Source organism: Fundulus heteroclitus, chromosome 5, assembly GCF_011125445.2.
Source record: "Fundulus heteroclitus isolate FHET01 chromosome 5, MU-UCD_Fhet_4.1, whole genome shotgun sequence".
NCBI lineage: Eukaryota > Metazoa > Chordata > Actinopteri > Cyprinodontiformes > Fundulidae > Fundulus > Fundulus heteroclitus.
In genome coordinates this window covers 22,085,963-22,100,349 of record NC_046365.1, presented here as the reverse complement: position 1 = coordinate 22,100,349, position 14,387 = coordinate 22,085,963, and the positions used below count along the sequence as shown (strand labels likewise).

The 14,387-nt window shown below is 40.7% G+C and overlaps 1 protein-coding gene across 3 annotated transcripts in view; it reads left to right on the top strand.

Moving 5' to 3' along the window:
- The window catches only part of rgs12b (regulator of G protein signaling 12b), a 72,703-nt gene that overhangs the window by 43,150 nt on the left and 15,166 nt on the right, over nucleotides 1–14,387 (top strand). For all 3 annotated transcript variants that reach the window (XM_036137188.1, XM_036137189.1, XM_036137190.1), the window contains exon 6: nucleotides 5,986–6,007. In XM_036137188.1, the coding sequence (XP_035993081.1) occupies nucleotides 5,986–6,007 (22 nt within the window). The remainder of the gene's footprint in view (nucleotides 1–5,985; nucleotides 6,008–14,387) is intronic.

Here is a 14,387-nt window from a genome sequence, read left to right as displayed (position 1 = left end):
AAAGCAGAAAAGAGGAGAGTCAAGGCCTCAACCTGGGGCCAGACGTTTCCAGCACACAGTCCGTCTGGAAGTGATCAGAGTGAAAAGGGAATACGGGTAGAGGCTAAATGCACATATAAACAGACCCTACGTACAAAAAAAACCAAAACCTCCATATCTTTACCAGATGTCAGACACGTGATTCAGTAATTTAGCCCACAGAGATCTCCCAACGAACATACTAAATGATGAACAGAGGCCGAAACTTGGCGATGTGAGAAATGTGGGGTTGGAGCAGCGAAAGCAGCGTTTAACAAGCGTCTGGCGCTGTCATTAAAAGCCCTTCCTCTTTGCTTGTTCAGCCACAATGATTTCCTGTTCAGACACGTGGGATCTCCCTCACCTGCTGCCGCCAGCCTCTGAGTGTCTTCCACGGACACTCAGACGTCAAATCTGGACGAGTCAAGCCGGCACATAAGATGCACAGCGAGGTCCGATATGATGAGATTTGCTTTGGTCTGAGTTATTCCAGGCAGAGAATCTGAAAAGCAGTGAAAATGTATATTAATTTAGAGTGATTTAAAAAAAATACAATCATCAGGGGTCATGCTTTTACTACTAGCCTGTTTCATACAGCACTCTTGCCCCATCTGACTACATTCCCTTTGCATCCAAAGACTCAGACTTCCTTGCAGTTTATTTATCAATTTCTAGCAGGTGAAGACAGATCTGATGCAGGACCGAGGCGAAGCATCGTCCTTCAGCCGAGCATCTACTGGACTACTAACTACTTGTCTAACACAGATACATCTCTATGAATTAGAATATCAGTAAAAAGGAAGTTATTGCAGTGATTTAAATCCAAAAAGTAAAACCTGCGTATAGATTCAATACCCACACAGGGCGATACAGTTCAAGGATTTATTTCTGTTCATTTGGATGAGTATGCCTTACAGCTTATGAAAGCCACAAAATTCAGTTTATCAGAAAGTTACAACCTTACAGTACTACCAATAAAATTATTTTTGGTTAGGAAATGTTACGCCATGGCCTGCACAAACACGATGAAGGTCGCCGACACCACAAGGAAGGTAGGTCACGAAAGGATACGGCTAAAGAAGCTGGTTGCTCACATGGGTAGGAAGTTAAGTGGAAGGAAGAACTCACACAACCACAGCTATTGTGTAAGTGTGTTTAATAAATCTATATAGTATACATTTCACTTTTTATCTGATTTAAATTAACATAACGTGATGGTGATATTCTAATCCATTCACTAGGATATTTCACACACACAGGACATGGCTGGCTCTGTTGGCGACTAACGCATAGCCAGAGACGGCGTCAGAAAGTGGGTCATCTTTGAAAGAGCTCTGTGGGTGAAAGAGGATGTTGGTTGCTTGTCATTGTTTTGTTTTGTCACAGACACAATATGGGCTCACCACAGTTCAGGATCCTCTTTGTTTCTCAGCGATCATATCTTTAGCACAAGTTTGGGCACGACCAGACATCTGGTTGTCGATTTAAATCGACTGCCTCACCAATCTGTCCGAATTGGTTTTGTAAAGTGGCCTGAGAGGACGTGTGTCGTGAATTGGCGCTATACAAATAAACTGACCTGAATTAAACGCGGTTTGCTAAGTTTTAAATTGTCGTCGTTTCTCATCGGTAAGGTCAGGTTTTCAGGGTAAGTTTTGGACTTTGCATCAGACCAGGGCAGTTTTTTGCTTCCTCTTTCCACGTGAGTGTGGAGGCTACAGTGCAGCTGTCGGTACCAGCTGACTTCAGCTACTGGAAGTTATTGTTTTTATCTCGCTGTTTAGTTTCAGTTTGACGTCATTTAGTTTCCTCCACCATGTGCACCGTTTTCACTAGAAACCCCTCTGGTTCAACCCTCCATGTTGAATGTAAATTTAGATTTCCACCTGGTTGTATCAGTAAATTGGCTGTGGGGTGGTGAGGACCACTTGCTTACAGTACCCTGCAAACGTTTCCACCCCTCACTTGGCATTTTTTAGAATCAGAATCAGAAATACTTTAATAATCCCAGAGCACTGCAAAGACATGACTAAAAATAAGTAAAGTTTTCTTGAAATTTGTGTATTAGTCCTTGATTTGAACAGCAAGTTTACATGATCTGCCAATGGAATAAGATTTTTGCACTTCAAATAGGAGCAACTCATCTCCGTCATCTTATGTCAAGTGTAGTTTACCTAATTATCTTATTTTAGGTGTAAAAATACTCATTCCATTGGCATATCATCTTATTTACTTGCTGAAATTAAGGACAAATACACTAATTTCAAGAAATGTATACTTATTTTTAACTCAGTTTTTGCAGTGAGGGACATTATTTTTCTTGTTTTCTTTCCTCACAACCTGGAATTAAAACGGATTGCTTGGGAGTTTGCACCATTTAATTCACAAAATGGGCCTACGACTTTAAAGACATATTCCTTTGTTTTATTGTGAAGCTAATATAGGACAGAACAACAGAAAACGTCAGCGTGCATAACTGTTCACCCCCTCTTCTCGTTTCACCTAAACATCCTAGACTGTTTTGTGTAGATGCTTAACATAAAATAAGTAAAAACAAATACTAAAGCACAGGTTGGATCGTAACTAAATAGTTAAAAATCCAACGGGGTGACTACTTTTACTAGCTACGGTACATTTTTCGTCCCAGTTGTCTGCATTTTGCTTTGGTTTTTCTACATTGTAAAAATACCCTGAGATTTGAGTTCAGTGTATTTATTATTCAAGATAGGAAATAAAAGGGGAAAAAAAACCCAGTTACCCAGAAATGAAGTTATGTCTAGCTGTGAAAACACCCTTTAGACTCCCACATGTCTGTGCAGAGTAATGAAATCATTACTAGTCAATTTCTTGATGGCTAGATTGCTTTCATCCCCGCAGCTGATATTAGTTTGCTATTTTCTGCTATTTACATCTGCTTTTCTTCCTCCTCCTCCCCCCCATAATCTCAGCGGCAGACACGGCTGTCTCAGGCTGCTGCTCAGCCCTCCTGTCTTGTCTTGCTGGCGTCTGTCGTTTTCTGTCTTTCTTATCCACGTCTCCCGTGACTTTGTCTGAGTCACAGAGGTTTGATTGTTCCACAGTCAGCTTCATTTACTGATGTCTGCGTTGAGCGATGTTATCGCGGCTGAGCAAGTCTGGGATACAAATCCCTGCTATGCATGGGTAGGAAACTCTGGGCTTTATTTTATTATCTTTTTTTATTTATTTTGTGCTGTGGGTGGGCGAAATGGCACAATCACAACACACTTTTTTTTTTTTTTTTACATTTAAGTCATATCACATTTTCCATATATGACAACATGACTCTTAAATTCTAAACATCAAATATAATAAATATAAAGATATTTTAAAAAGGGGAAATTACACCCTTAAATACAAACATTGAGGTTATAGCATTCCTTCTTTGGTAGGAGGCCATCAGTTTCCATTCACTATATGATAATTCGTCATTATTTATATTGTATTGGGTGAGTGCTTACTGGTAATTCAAACTGATAATTATATCAGGGGGAAAAAAACTGCAGAGTTTTGTCTGAGAAAGGTAACCCGGGAAAAATGATGCTGCCACGTTTCCCAGTGGTTATGTCATCTGGAAATGATGGCCCACAAACTCAATTGTGGCTTCACCAGAGCATTACGTGTTCTCCCGCTGGGCTTTGGGAGATTTTAGCCAAGAATAACGCTTTACTTCTGACAAAAACCCTACACAGACAATCGTTGGCAGCCTCACTACCTCGTCTCCATCCTTTCACCAGACCAGAGATCGTCTCTGAACAGAATTTCCCCATTTTGACAACTTGTGTCAAGCATGATTACCATTTGATAAGAACACACCGACATAGTTAAGACTTGAAGCACTTTAACTCAAACTGTTTTACACTATGTTATTTTAATTTAAAACTTAAAACAGGGCCAATAATACTCTTGCACTTGCTCATGCTGTGTAGTAGGGTAATGTAATAATTAAAATTTCTTTAGGATTTATCGTGGTTATATTTAACTTTAGCATGAAAGTTGTTATTATTCACTCTACTACCAACACACACCAAATGTGTTCTTTATCACGGTCTCTCTGCAGCCCGAGCGCACAATAATCACGGCATTGAGACTGTTGGGTTTTTGTCGAGCAGAGAAGATTTTGTAAGCTGTTTTGATTAGCTTTAGAAAAAGTTCAGAGTGAAGTTATGCAGCTCTGGAAAAAATTAAGAAACCACTGCACATTTTGTTTCTCGTATCAGCCTCTGTACGGCAGTCATCACATTCCAGTGGGCGTTGAATCCGACACTAAACGCTTAAAGAAGAACAGATTAGCTGAGTCCGACAGCAGTGAGAAGGCCGGGTGATGCAGGAAAACTGGCTGAGGATCAGGATTATTCCACCAAATCCTAACTTCTGAACTCTTCCCAAGCTCAAACGTTGCTGTTGCGTTCTTTGAAGATGATTATGCATTCATTTATTGATTTTTTGTCTTTTTTTGCACATAAGCTCTCTAAATGACAGTATTTTATGTAGAAAATTGGGGAAACATTTTTTTTTCTGGGGTATATGAAATAAAACGGCGTCCATATAAACATAAAAATCAGTATCCTAATTCTTTCCAGAGCTATATATTGAAAGGCTCCTATTGTGAAGACTTTAAGGAAATCCACTCATCTGCTTTGGGATTCCTATAGAATAGATAACTAACTTTTGTTAACTCAGAGTTGATGAGTATAAGGAACCCCATGTAGTCCAATGAATCTGACAAGCTGGTACGAAGTTAAACAGACAAACCAGACCAATCTGCAGAGTGCATACACATGGCTGAATGTTAGCCTACTTGTATCGTTAGCCTGTGGGCCGCTAATAGCTGCTGGAGGCAGTGGATGACTTGTGTTGTTTCTGTATAATATTTGTATACGGAGTGGTGACCTAGTGGTTAGAGCAGTGCGCTTGTGCTCTGAGAAGGTCGCAGGTACCCGGTTCAATCCCCACAGACTGCCACTGTGGGTCCCTGAGCAAGACCCTTAACCCCAGATTGCTCCACAGGTGCTATGATAGCTGCCCACAGCTATGCAGAAGAATATACAATTGCAATGGAAACAACGATTTCTTCTTCTACTAAATCAAAACCATGTTCATAAAGTGGTTGCACTGTTATTGAGTCCAAAATTGTGCTTTCACTGCTTTCTGCTGGGATTTGAGACAATAAAATAAGGGAAACCTGTTAGAGCTTTAAAGACAATTTAATTTCAACCTGCAATCTAAATATCGATAGCACATGTAACCATGACGATCATTAAAACAACACCTTACGGCATGAAAGCTACTTCATGAAGCTGAAGGTAACGTAGGGAAATTGAGTCTTTGCAACAACGTAGAACAAACATATCATTCAGCTTCTGATACACATGATAACAGAGACAGAGGAACCCCCCCTTCCCATCTTTGGGAGCCACTGATATGGACGACCTCTCTGCCTTTTGCAGATTGTCAACAAGTTCTTATCCTTCCCAGTCAAACATGGTGAAACCGCCCACCGCTATCTGCCAGCGGTGTCGTCGGTTTTTCATTCATGAGTCATCGCCTAAACGAAACCTGCACCGTTTCATACAAACGTCCCCAGCTGTGGCTTTGGTGTTTATCTCACTTCTCTGTAAAAATCTGAGGGCATGTCCCCTTCTTCACCTCTTTTGAACCAAAACAGAGGGGTAAGCCCCACCTCCGGAGCGAGGAGGTTTCCCAGCAGAGCAAGCGCAGCCTGTTTGCAGACGACTCCGCCCACCCTGAATACATTGTGAATGGGCAACCGACCTGTTATGGAGTAGAAGCGTGCGCGATGACGGGGCCCGGCCTACAACAAGGCTCCATGTGGCTGAAAGTGCATGTCCAGGCAGCCCGCACAAGACTGTGGGAGTCTGGGTATCTGTGTGTGAGCTCTGCGCCGAGGCACGATCCTAACCCATGTCTCTGTTTTTCTGTTTACAGTCCGCTGCCGTCTCTGATGGAGGTGAGTAAATCTGCTTTTTTTTTTAAATATTTAACTCTGCTCAGGATGTTTTCTTATCTCATCTTCTGGATCTCAGCTGTTAACTCAGAGCAGGGTTATGATGAACGACACGGTTTATATTCAGCTTTAATCCATCTTTATAGTCAAAAGTTGCAGATGCCTGAGCTGTGCTTTTTTTTTGTAGGCATGCTGCCAAATCATTTATTGTTTTTAACGGCATTTGGCTTCACTTTGTGTGTTTGGAGCTTCCTTGTTCTTCCTGTTGTTGCATTGTTTTTCTCACGCTGCACTTTAGTTTCATTTCCAGTCTCAAAAAAAAAAAAAAATGCCGGTTATTGTTCCAAACCGACTAAAGGTGTTAGTGCACACCGGTGTTCCAGGGGGTTTCAAATCAAATCGACCACGTTACTTCAAATCAGATTTCACCATCTAGACATTTAGAGTGAGAGGACATACAGTATTGCTACAGTTAGTCTGGTTTAACCTGCTCAGCTTCTTCCCCACCTCAGACCTCAACAGCTCCAGTCAATGCACAGACCCAGATTTGTTGTCACATTTAACCCTGGGTGAGAACTTCTGTAAAAGACACTGATTGTGAGGAAACGAGCGGCTTCTTTGCAGCAAACGACGAAATTCACCTTTTATTGTGATGCAGGGATATGTGTTTTTTTTTGTTTTTTTTCAGAGACAAGCTGATTTATTCCACTTAGTTTAAACCTGGAAGGACGCTGGTGCTTTTTCCTCAGAATGTAACCATTTTAGCCTTTGTGGGTTTTAGTTGTTTCGTGCCTGACAAAGTTTAAACCGGAGCAATCAACCACAGGACCTTCCGCACCAGAAACCCTTTAATTCGGACCTGCTAGGGGAATGTTTTAGACTCACTGTTCAAAATTCAATTACGTATTGAGATTTTTTCAACAATTTTTCATCCCTGTAACGTATCAAAATAACAATATATGTGCCACATAGGCACCCATAAATACTTAACTCCCAAGAGACTGAACTGAACTGATATGAATGTTTTTCCTTCACTGTCAGTGAGTCAGTGGTTGTATATGGGTGCAAAATTAGAGAAGAACGGGACAAAATGGCAACGCTCAGGTAAATAATCGGCGTACCACTCAGCAAAATGGAGCAAATTGATCCACAGCCCAACCTCAGAGGTGTCAAAAGTATTCACATTTATCACTCCGAAGTAGGGTTTGAAAACACTTTTCTGGAAATAGAAGTATAAACTCAGGCTTTTTACTCAGGAAAAGGTAGGGTTTAAAAACTGCTTACTGTTTAAAAGTTAAAGCAATGTAAGAAAAAGAACACAGTTAAGGATAAACGCTTAGGCCACACCACAGGGGCCTATACACTCATATACATATATATATATACAGTATATATAAATATATATATACAGTATATATATATATATATATATATATATATATATATATATATATATATATATATATATATATATATATATATATATATATATAGAGAGAGAGAGAGAGAGAGAGAGAGAGAGAGAGAGAGAGCAAGAGAGAGAGAGAGAGAGAGAGAAAGATTTGGGATTCACTAAGATGCCCGCTTCAATCCCATACGTATATGCCCAGTGAAAATGAATCACTTTAGTACAATTAAAATATATTAAAGAACCATATATGTTTACTGCTGAGCCATGACGTGTGTTTCATGGAGCGGAAGATCTGATCACTGGTTGCCTTTAAGTTTTGCAATGATGCAAGAAGCCAAACTTCAGAGGCATGTTGTTATTAATAACATTCATTGGAATGTAAATATGCTAGCTTAGCTGCTGGGATCTATGAGGATAACAGATGTAAAGTAACATAAATAGTCAAGAAAATGGGTGCATTCAGGGCAGGTTTAGTAACAATTACCCTCACATGGTTTCTCTATTTACAGTAGATAGACAGTGGTATTAAAATCAATGAATAATCCAAGTGAGTAATCAAAAAAATCCTAAAATAACTAATAATCTTGATTTATGCCTTCCTGTTATTGACCAATGTCAAATTTAACCCCAACCGTCTTGGAAATGTCCTCTATATACGGCCGGGATGAACAAGTGTGCTCCTCTTGGCTTCTTGACATTTTGCTCAAGTTGTGTAAACTCTGCTACGGACATCTTCATGTAAGGCTACATACAGCAGCTATGTTTTTGTTCTTTCTTTTCTTTTCTTTGTCTTCTTATCAAGTTTTTCTGCCGGCTGGCAATATAACAATTTGGCTGTAGGATCGCCTCCAGCTACAGTTAAATTCATTCTGTCCGAATGGCGCAATTTGCCTGGATAGTTTTTTTTTGTTGTTTTATTTTTGAACAATGACAAGCCGGAACAAAACAAGCTGGAATGAAATGGAAGGAATGAGACTGTTTTCAAAATGTAGGGAGTAGAAGTAAAAAGTTGGCTAAAAAATTATAACTCCAGTATAAGATAACCAAAGTTTCTACTTAAGGCAACAAAGTATCTGTATTTTGTTACTGGACACCTTTGGCCAACATTTCTGAAGCAGCGTTGCAACAGAACGGGTTTTTCTTGACAGGTTGTTGTGTGATTTAGCGAGTTTGCATCTAAATGCGTTCTGATGGTATTTCAGCACCACAACAATTTACATAATAGGCTCAACTGATTAGCAGATGGGAGTCAAAATGTGAAAAAAAACAACAAAAAAAAGAGGTGAGAAAATAGACAAAAAGTTTGAGAAAGTTTATTGTTGATGTCTGGTGTCAAATCATTAATTTGTGGTTTATATAGATTGTAACTGCAATGCCTTTTTCTAAATTTCTCATAAATTTAACTCTAAGAACAGATCTGCTCTGAGGTGCGTTTGAGAGCAGCTCGTTTTGGTACTGTCTCTTTAAATCTAAAGGAGGCACTTCACTCCCCGCCGCCCTACAGGTTGCAGAGCATTCCACTCCTCCCCCTTCTGCCATTTTTGTAGTATGCTGGGGGGGGGGGGGGTGTAATGAATTATGTGGGTTATAATGCACCCAACAACCGAAAAGTTTCACTTATCCACTTGTAGTTTCAGCACCCTTGAGCTTAAAATACAAAGTTGGGGGCGTAAAAAGTAAAATAGTGGATTTCATGATCTGGTTTAGAAGCTCCGCAGCAAATAATATGACTTAATTATAAAAAAGCAATAAAAACATAGAGAAAACTGAACAGCTTGAGGGATACGATCCAATCAAAGCATAAAGAAATCTGCGCAGCTCCTGGAGAGACTACATTCAAAGTGTCTGCTGTCCTAGAGTCTCCAAGTACACAACTAAGAGTATTTAAGGACTTAAAAAGTGGATTTTGCATGATGTGCCCCCATTCAAAGAGAAAAGGCTTGAAAATAAATGGATGTTTTAGCCCATTGTTCATCGTCCATAAATCCAGGTGAGTTAAACTAAAACTGTCCCAGGAGCTCTTACTAAAAGACCTGCAGAAAAAGCTAAATGTGTTGACTAATATTGACTATGACTGAATATAAAGGCACAACCACATTTTCAGATTATTTTTTTCTCTCCTTAAAATCGTTGAAAATGATGGATCAGTTCACGTTCAAATTCATCACCTGTCCGTTCTTGCTAGCAGCTTTTCACCACCCATCTCACAGCGAGCTTTCATGCCTCCACTCCTCACACAGCAGAGAATATCAGGTTTGTGTGGAAGAGGACGGGTGTTTTTGTTAACTTCGCCTTGGAGTCCTCTGGTTCGCATTAAGCCTCTTTGAGACAGACGCAACACAAAAATGTGCAGAGTCAGCACATGATGGAGCCCAGAATGGCTCTGATGTGTGAAGTGTGAGGAGAAGAGAGAGAGGCAGAGGACAGCTCCCTGGGGAACACCTGGACTCCTCACTAATCAGGCACACTAATCGTGGTAAATGTGGTCCGTCTGTCTGCTAGTATTCTGAACACACCCGCCTGAATTTATCTGATGGCCGTCACAAATAAGCAGAGGTGGCTAATCCAGTTTCAGTAGCTGCATTCCCAGCTCCTCAGCAGAGGCAGGGACTAAAATCACCTGGTTAAGTCAACCGCATGAAGGAAAGCTAGGCAGGGTTTTAACTTTCTGAAGCTGGATTTCACCACCTCTGCAAATAACAGGAGCCTGACATGTGTTAGTACCACACTTTTTTTTTTTTTTTATCTCCCATTGTCCTAAGGGACAATGGGAGATAGGGCATTTTGTGCTGCTGCCCCGCATCTGTGGAATGCCCTCCCTGACACCTTGAGGGCACCTCAGTCCACTGAGTGTTTTAAAAAAGGCCTTAAAACATTTCTTTTTAGCAAAGCTTTTGGTTCCCTTAAGATATTTTATTTTTATTTATTTATTTATTTATTTTTTGTAGCACTTGGAGATCTTTCGATAATAAGTGCAGTATAAATTAAATGTATTATTATTATTATTGAACCATCTTTATTATGGAGGTTCCTGTTTTGTCTTAGTTCTCCTATGGTGACTTGAAATAGTTTCAGTGGTGGAGGTTGAACAAAGTTGGATCTTTGTTGGATCTGAGATAATTTTATCCTGCTTCTAGTGTGTGTGTGTGTGGTTGGGTTGAGGTTCAGGCTTCATTAGTCTCGGTAGTGGCGTTCCTTTAACAAGCCCTTCATCAATACTGCGCTTCAAGTGTGTGTGTGTGTCTGTGTGACGTTTGTGCTTTAGAGTCCCCTCCCTCGACTCTGAATTATTTATTATCTTGAGGCCTGTGTGCACTTGGATCACTTACCTGGCTGGAGGCCGGTGCCTGTGTGTATGTACGTGTGCATGCAGGTGTGTGTGTGTGTGTGTGTGTGTGTGTGTGTGTGTGTGTGTGCGCACGCTGCGACCCGACTCTCTCAGTGGTTCCCCGGGTTGTCGTCCAGGTTGCTAACCAACGGCAGCGTCTCTCCCTCCACACTTTCTTCTTTTTTCCCCCTCTTTTCAGTCTCGTCCTCCCTGTGATGTCAGCTGTTTGTGCCCTTTATTGGACTGTTTGTTCAGCCTGCCGTGTTTGAGCTCGTGAGCGGGAGGGGAAGGGAGGGGAGAGGAGGGGAGGGGGGGCCCTGATAGGGTGATTATGGATGGAGGGGCTTGGTTACCCCAAAGGATTCGATACCTGCCCCGCTGGCACCACACAGGCTCCTACCAGCTTTACCCAGGTGAGGACACAGCAGGAGCTTTGAAAGCTCGTTTTCCCGACTGGAGGGAAAATCTAGAGAGCGAGAAGGAGCAATAAAACTTATCGAACGGTGGAGGCTGCGTAGCGAATATCTGAGTTACTATACTGACTGAGGCTTAAGAGGAACGTTAATGCTGTGGCTGATGATTAAATGTTGAGGCGTTTCACTTTACTGTGTACTGGCCGTTAAACACCTTTCCTTGTCTCTCCATTCATTACAGTAACAGAAAAGGGTCTCAGCCAATTGTAAGATGTTGCACAGTTAAAAATGTAGACAAGAATAATCTAAAACTGGAAGTTTGTGGGAGTTTTTCTTCCCACTGTCGCTTCATGCTTGCTTAGTATGAGGGATTGCTGCAAAGCCATGAACAATGCAGATGACTCTCCCTGTAGCTCTACGCTTCTCCAGGAGTGAATGCTGCTTGTTAGGACTTTGAAGCAATCAACTGGTTCCCTTATATAGGACATTTTTGACCAATCTGTATAATCTGACCCAATCTGTATAATATGATTGAACTTGACTTTGTAAAGTGCCTTGAGATGACATGTTTAATGATTTGGCGCTATATAAATAAAATTGAATTGAATTGAATTGTTTACCTGACTCGATCTGACTCGACCTATTTTGTCCATCGGTCGTCCTTTAAGCTGAGCTGGCTGGAGCTCTGGCTTTAAGAAACAGGCTAAATAAGATATTTTTTTCCCCCACCTTTAAGTTACATCCACAATATTTCACATATTTCTCTCTGGATTTTATCTGATAGAGTAACACGGAGTATGTGAAGTCGGAGAAAGATGAAAGATGTCCTGTTTGCAGTTGGCCAGGAGCCTTACAGGGGGCTCAGAAAGTTGGAAAATGTTTTTGGAAAATGTTTTTTTAAACACTTTGAGTGGTGGGAAGCTGACAAACTATGGCACACCATCCCCCATAATGCAACTGGGGGTCAAAGTCAAGTCCTAGATACATTGGAGGTTCTGTGGCAGTACGATACCCATCCGCTCTAACTGAGCTGGTTCTGTTTTGTAAAGAAGAATGAGCAAAATTTCTGTCTCTTTAGAGACACACACCAATGGTGACTGCAGCAAAAGTTGGTTCTATAAACTCAAGGGGCCTGAACACAAATCCACGTCACACGCTCTTCAGTTTTCCATTCGCTTGTATCCATTTTCCTCCGATGCGTGATTATGTGCTGCTGCGTTGTGTCGGTCTATCACATAAAACCCGATTAGAATACAATGACGTTTGTGGTTATGATGAACACAGCGGCATGGGGGTCAGGTCCGGGGTTATTTATGCTTTTATAAGGCGCAATGATAGCGTTAAAATTAAATGTAGCCAGTTTTCTCCGTAACACTGCAAAAACGGAACTAGAAATAAGTAAAATATTCTTTAAAATGAATGTATTTGTCCTTGATTTGAGCAGGTAAATAAGATGATCTGCCAATGGAATAAGATGTTGGCACTTAAAATAGGAACAACTCATCTCCATCATCTTATTTCAAGTGCAGGATGTCGAAATATCTTATTTTAGGGGTTAAAATACTCATTCCATTGGCAGATAATATTATTTACCTGCTCAAATCAAGGATAGATACATTAACTTTAAGAACATTTTACTTATTTTTAGATCCGTTTTTTGCAGTGAAGAAGTGATGTTTGACGTTTTGTAAATGTTCCCCCGTTAAACAACGTCCGACAAGTTTTGAATCAAACATTTTGAAGCAGAAAGGCTGCGTGTGTCACGATTCATTTCCGAGGGACCGCTGCTCTGAAGAGATTACATGCTAATGAGAAAACCCACAAACTGACCGTCTAAGTCATGAAAGTTTGTGGTTTCTTTCCTGTGTGGCTTATAGAAACATCCGCTGTTGGGTAAGATCAGACGCCGACAGAGAACCCCCCCCAAAAAAAGAAGAAAATCATCATAGGACAAAATAATATGACATAGTGCGTAAGGCTTGCTGCTTAATATAGTTTTTAGCTTGACTTTTTGGAGAGAACTTTGTTTTATCGGACCGTCTCTGTGATGTGCGATTGGGGTCGGTGACGCCGACCAGAGCCCCTAGTTTAGACAGCACGGACGGCTTTACACAGATTAATGTTCTCCCCTTATATACAGTGATAAATATTCATTCATATTTAAGCAGATGCCTCAGGAGGTTATTTTAATCTGCCCTTGAGGAGAACTGTGCTGAGATATGTGTGGATGAGGATCGTCATTCGGTGCAACTGGTTTTCAAGCTGCCGGCGCCAAAGCTGTCACTGATAAATAGAAAACAATATTAAGGAAATAGAGCGCAGAAGTCACATTGAAACCGTCCACTGATCGCCCCGATTTGGGCTTTTTTTAATTTTTTTAGTCAGAGAGGACTTTAGCTGAGGGCACAGTTCTCCCTTTTTCACTGTTTTTTTTTTCCCTTCTATTTTTATTTACAGTATCGGTGTTGTTCAGGGCACCTGACTGCCGCCGTCCTCCCTCTGGCTGTTCTTCCTTTTTGGTTTTTATCTCAACATAGCAGCCCGCTTTCTGTTAGACGGGCCCGCAGCTCATTACTGCTTATTCTCAGCGCCTCCGTCCTGCCTCCTGATCGCAGCTAAACGTTAGGAACAAACGAACAAAACGCAGCGCAGCGGTGGCACTGCAAATATGTAACTAAAAATTCTTTAGTTCTTAAAATTTGTGCATTTTTCCTTGATTTGAGCAGGTAAATAAGATTATCTGCCAATAGAATAAGATTTATGCACTTAAAATAGGAACAACCCATCTCCATCGTCTTATTTCAAGTGCATTATATCTAATTATCTTATTTTAGGGATAAAAATACTCATTCCATTGGCAGATAATCTTATTTACCAGCTCAAATCTAGGACAAAAACACTAATTTTAAGAACATTTTACTTATTTTTAGATCCGTTTTTGCAGTGGGGAAAAACAAGCACAGAGTCTGCCGAGAAGAAAAATGCACGAATCTATTGACAAAAAAATCCCTAGCTCGAATATTAAGACAGTTTTCAAAAACGGCGGTGCCTTGGAACGCTCTATTATTCTGCTTTTATCTGGTAGACTGGCACAAAGCAGTGTGTCGCTGTGAAATTTAAGCTAAATAATGCATTATTTTCAAAATTCCTTCACTCTGTTTCCCCAACTTAAAATGTACATTTGCCTCCAGAGGTCAGCTGAACAGTAGGAAAATCTGTTGACTTATGCCA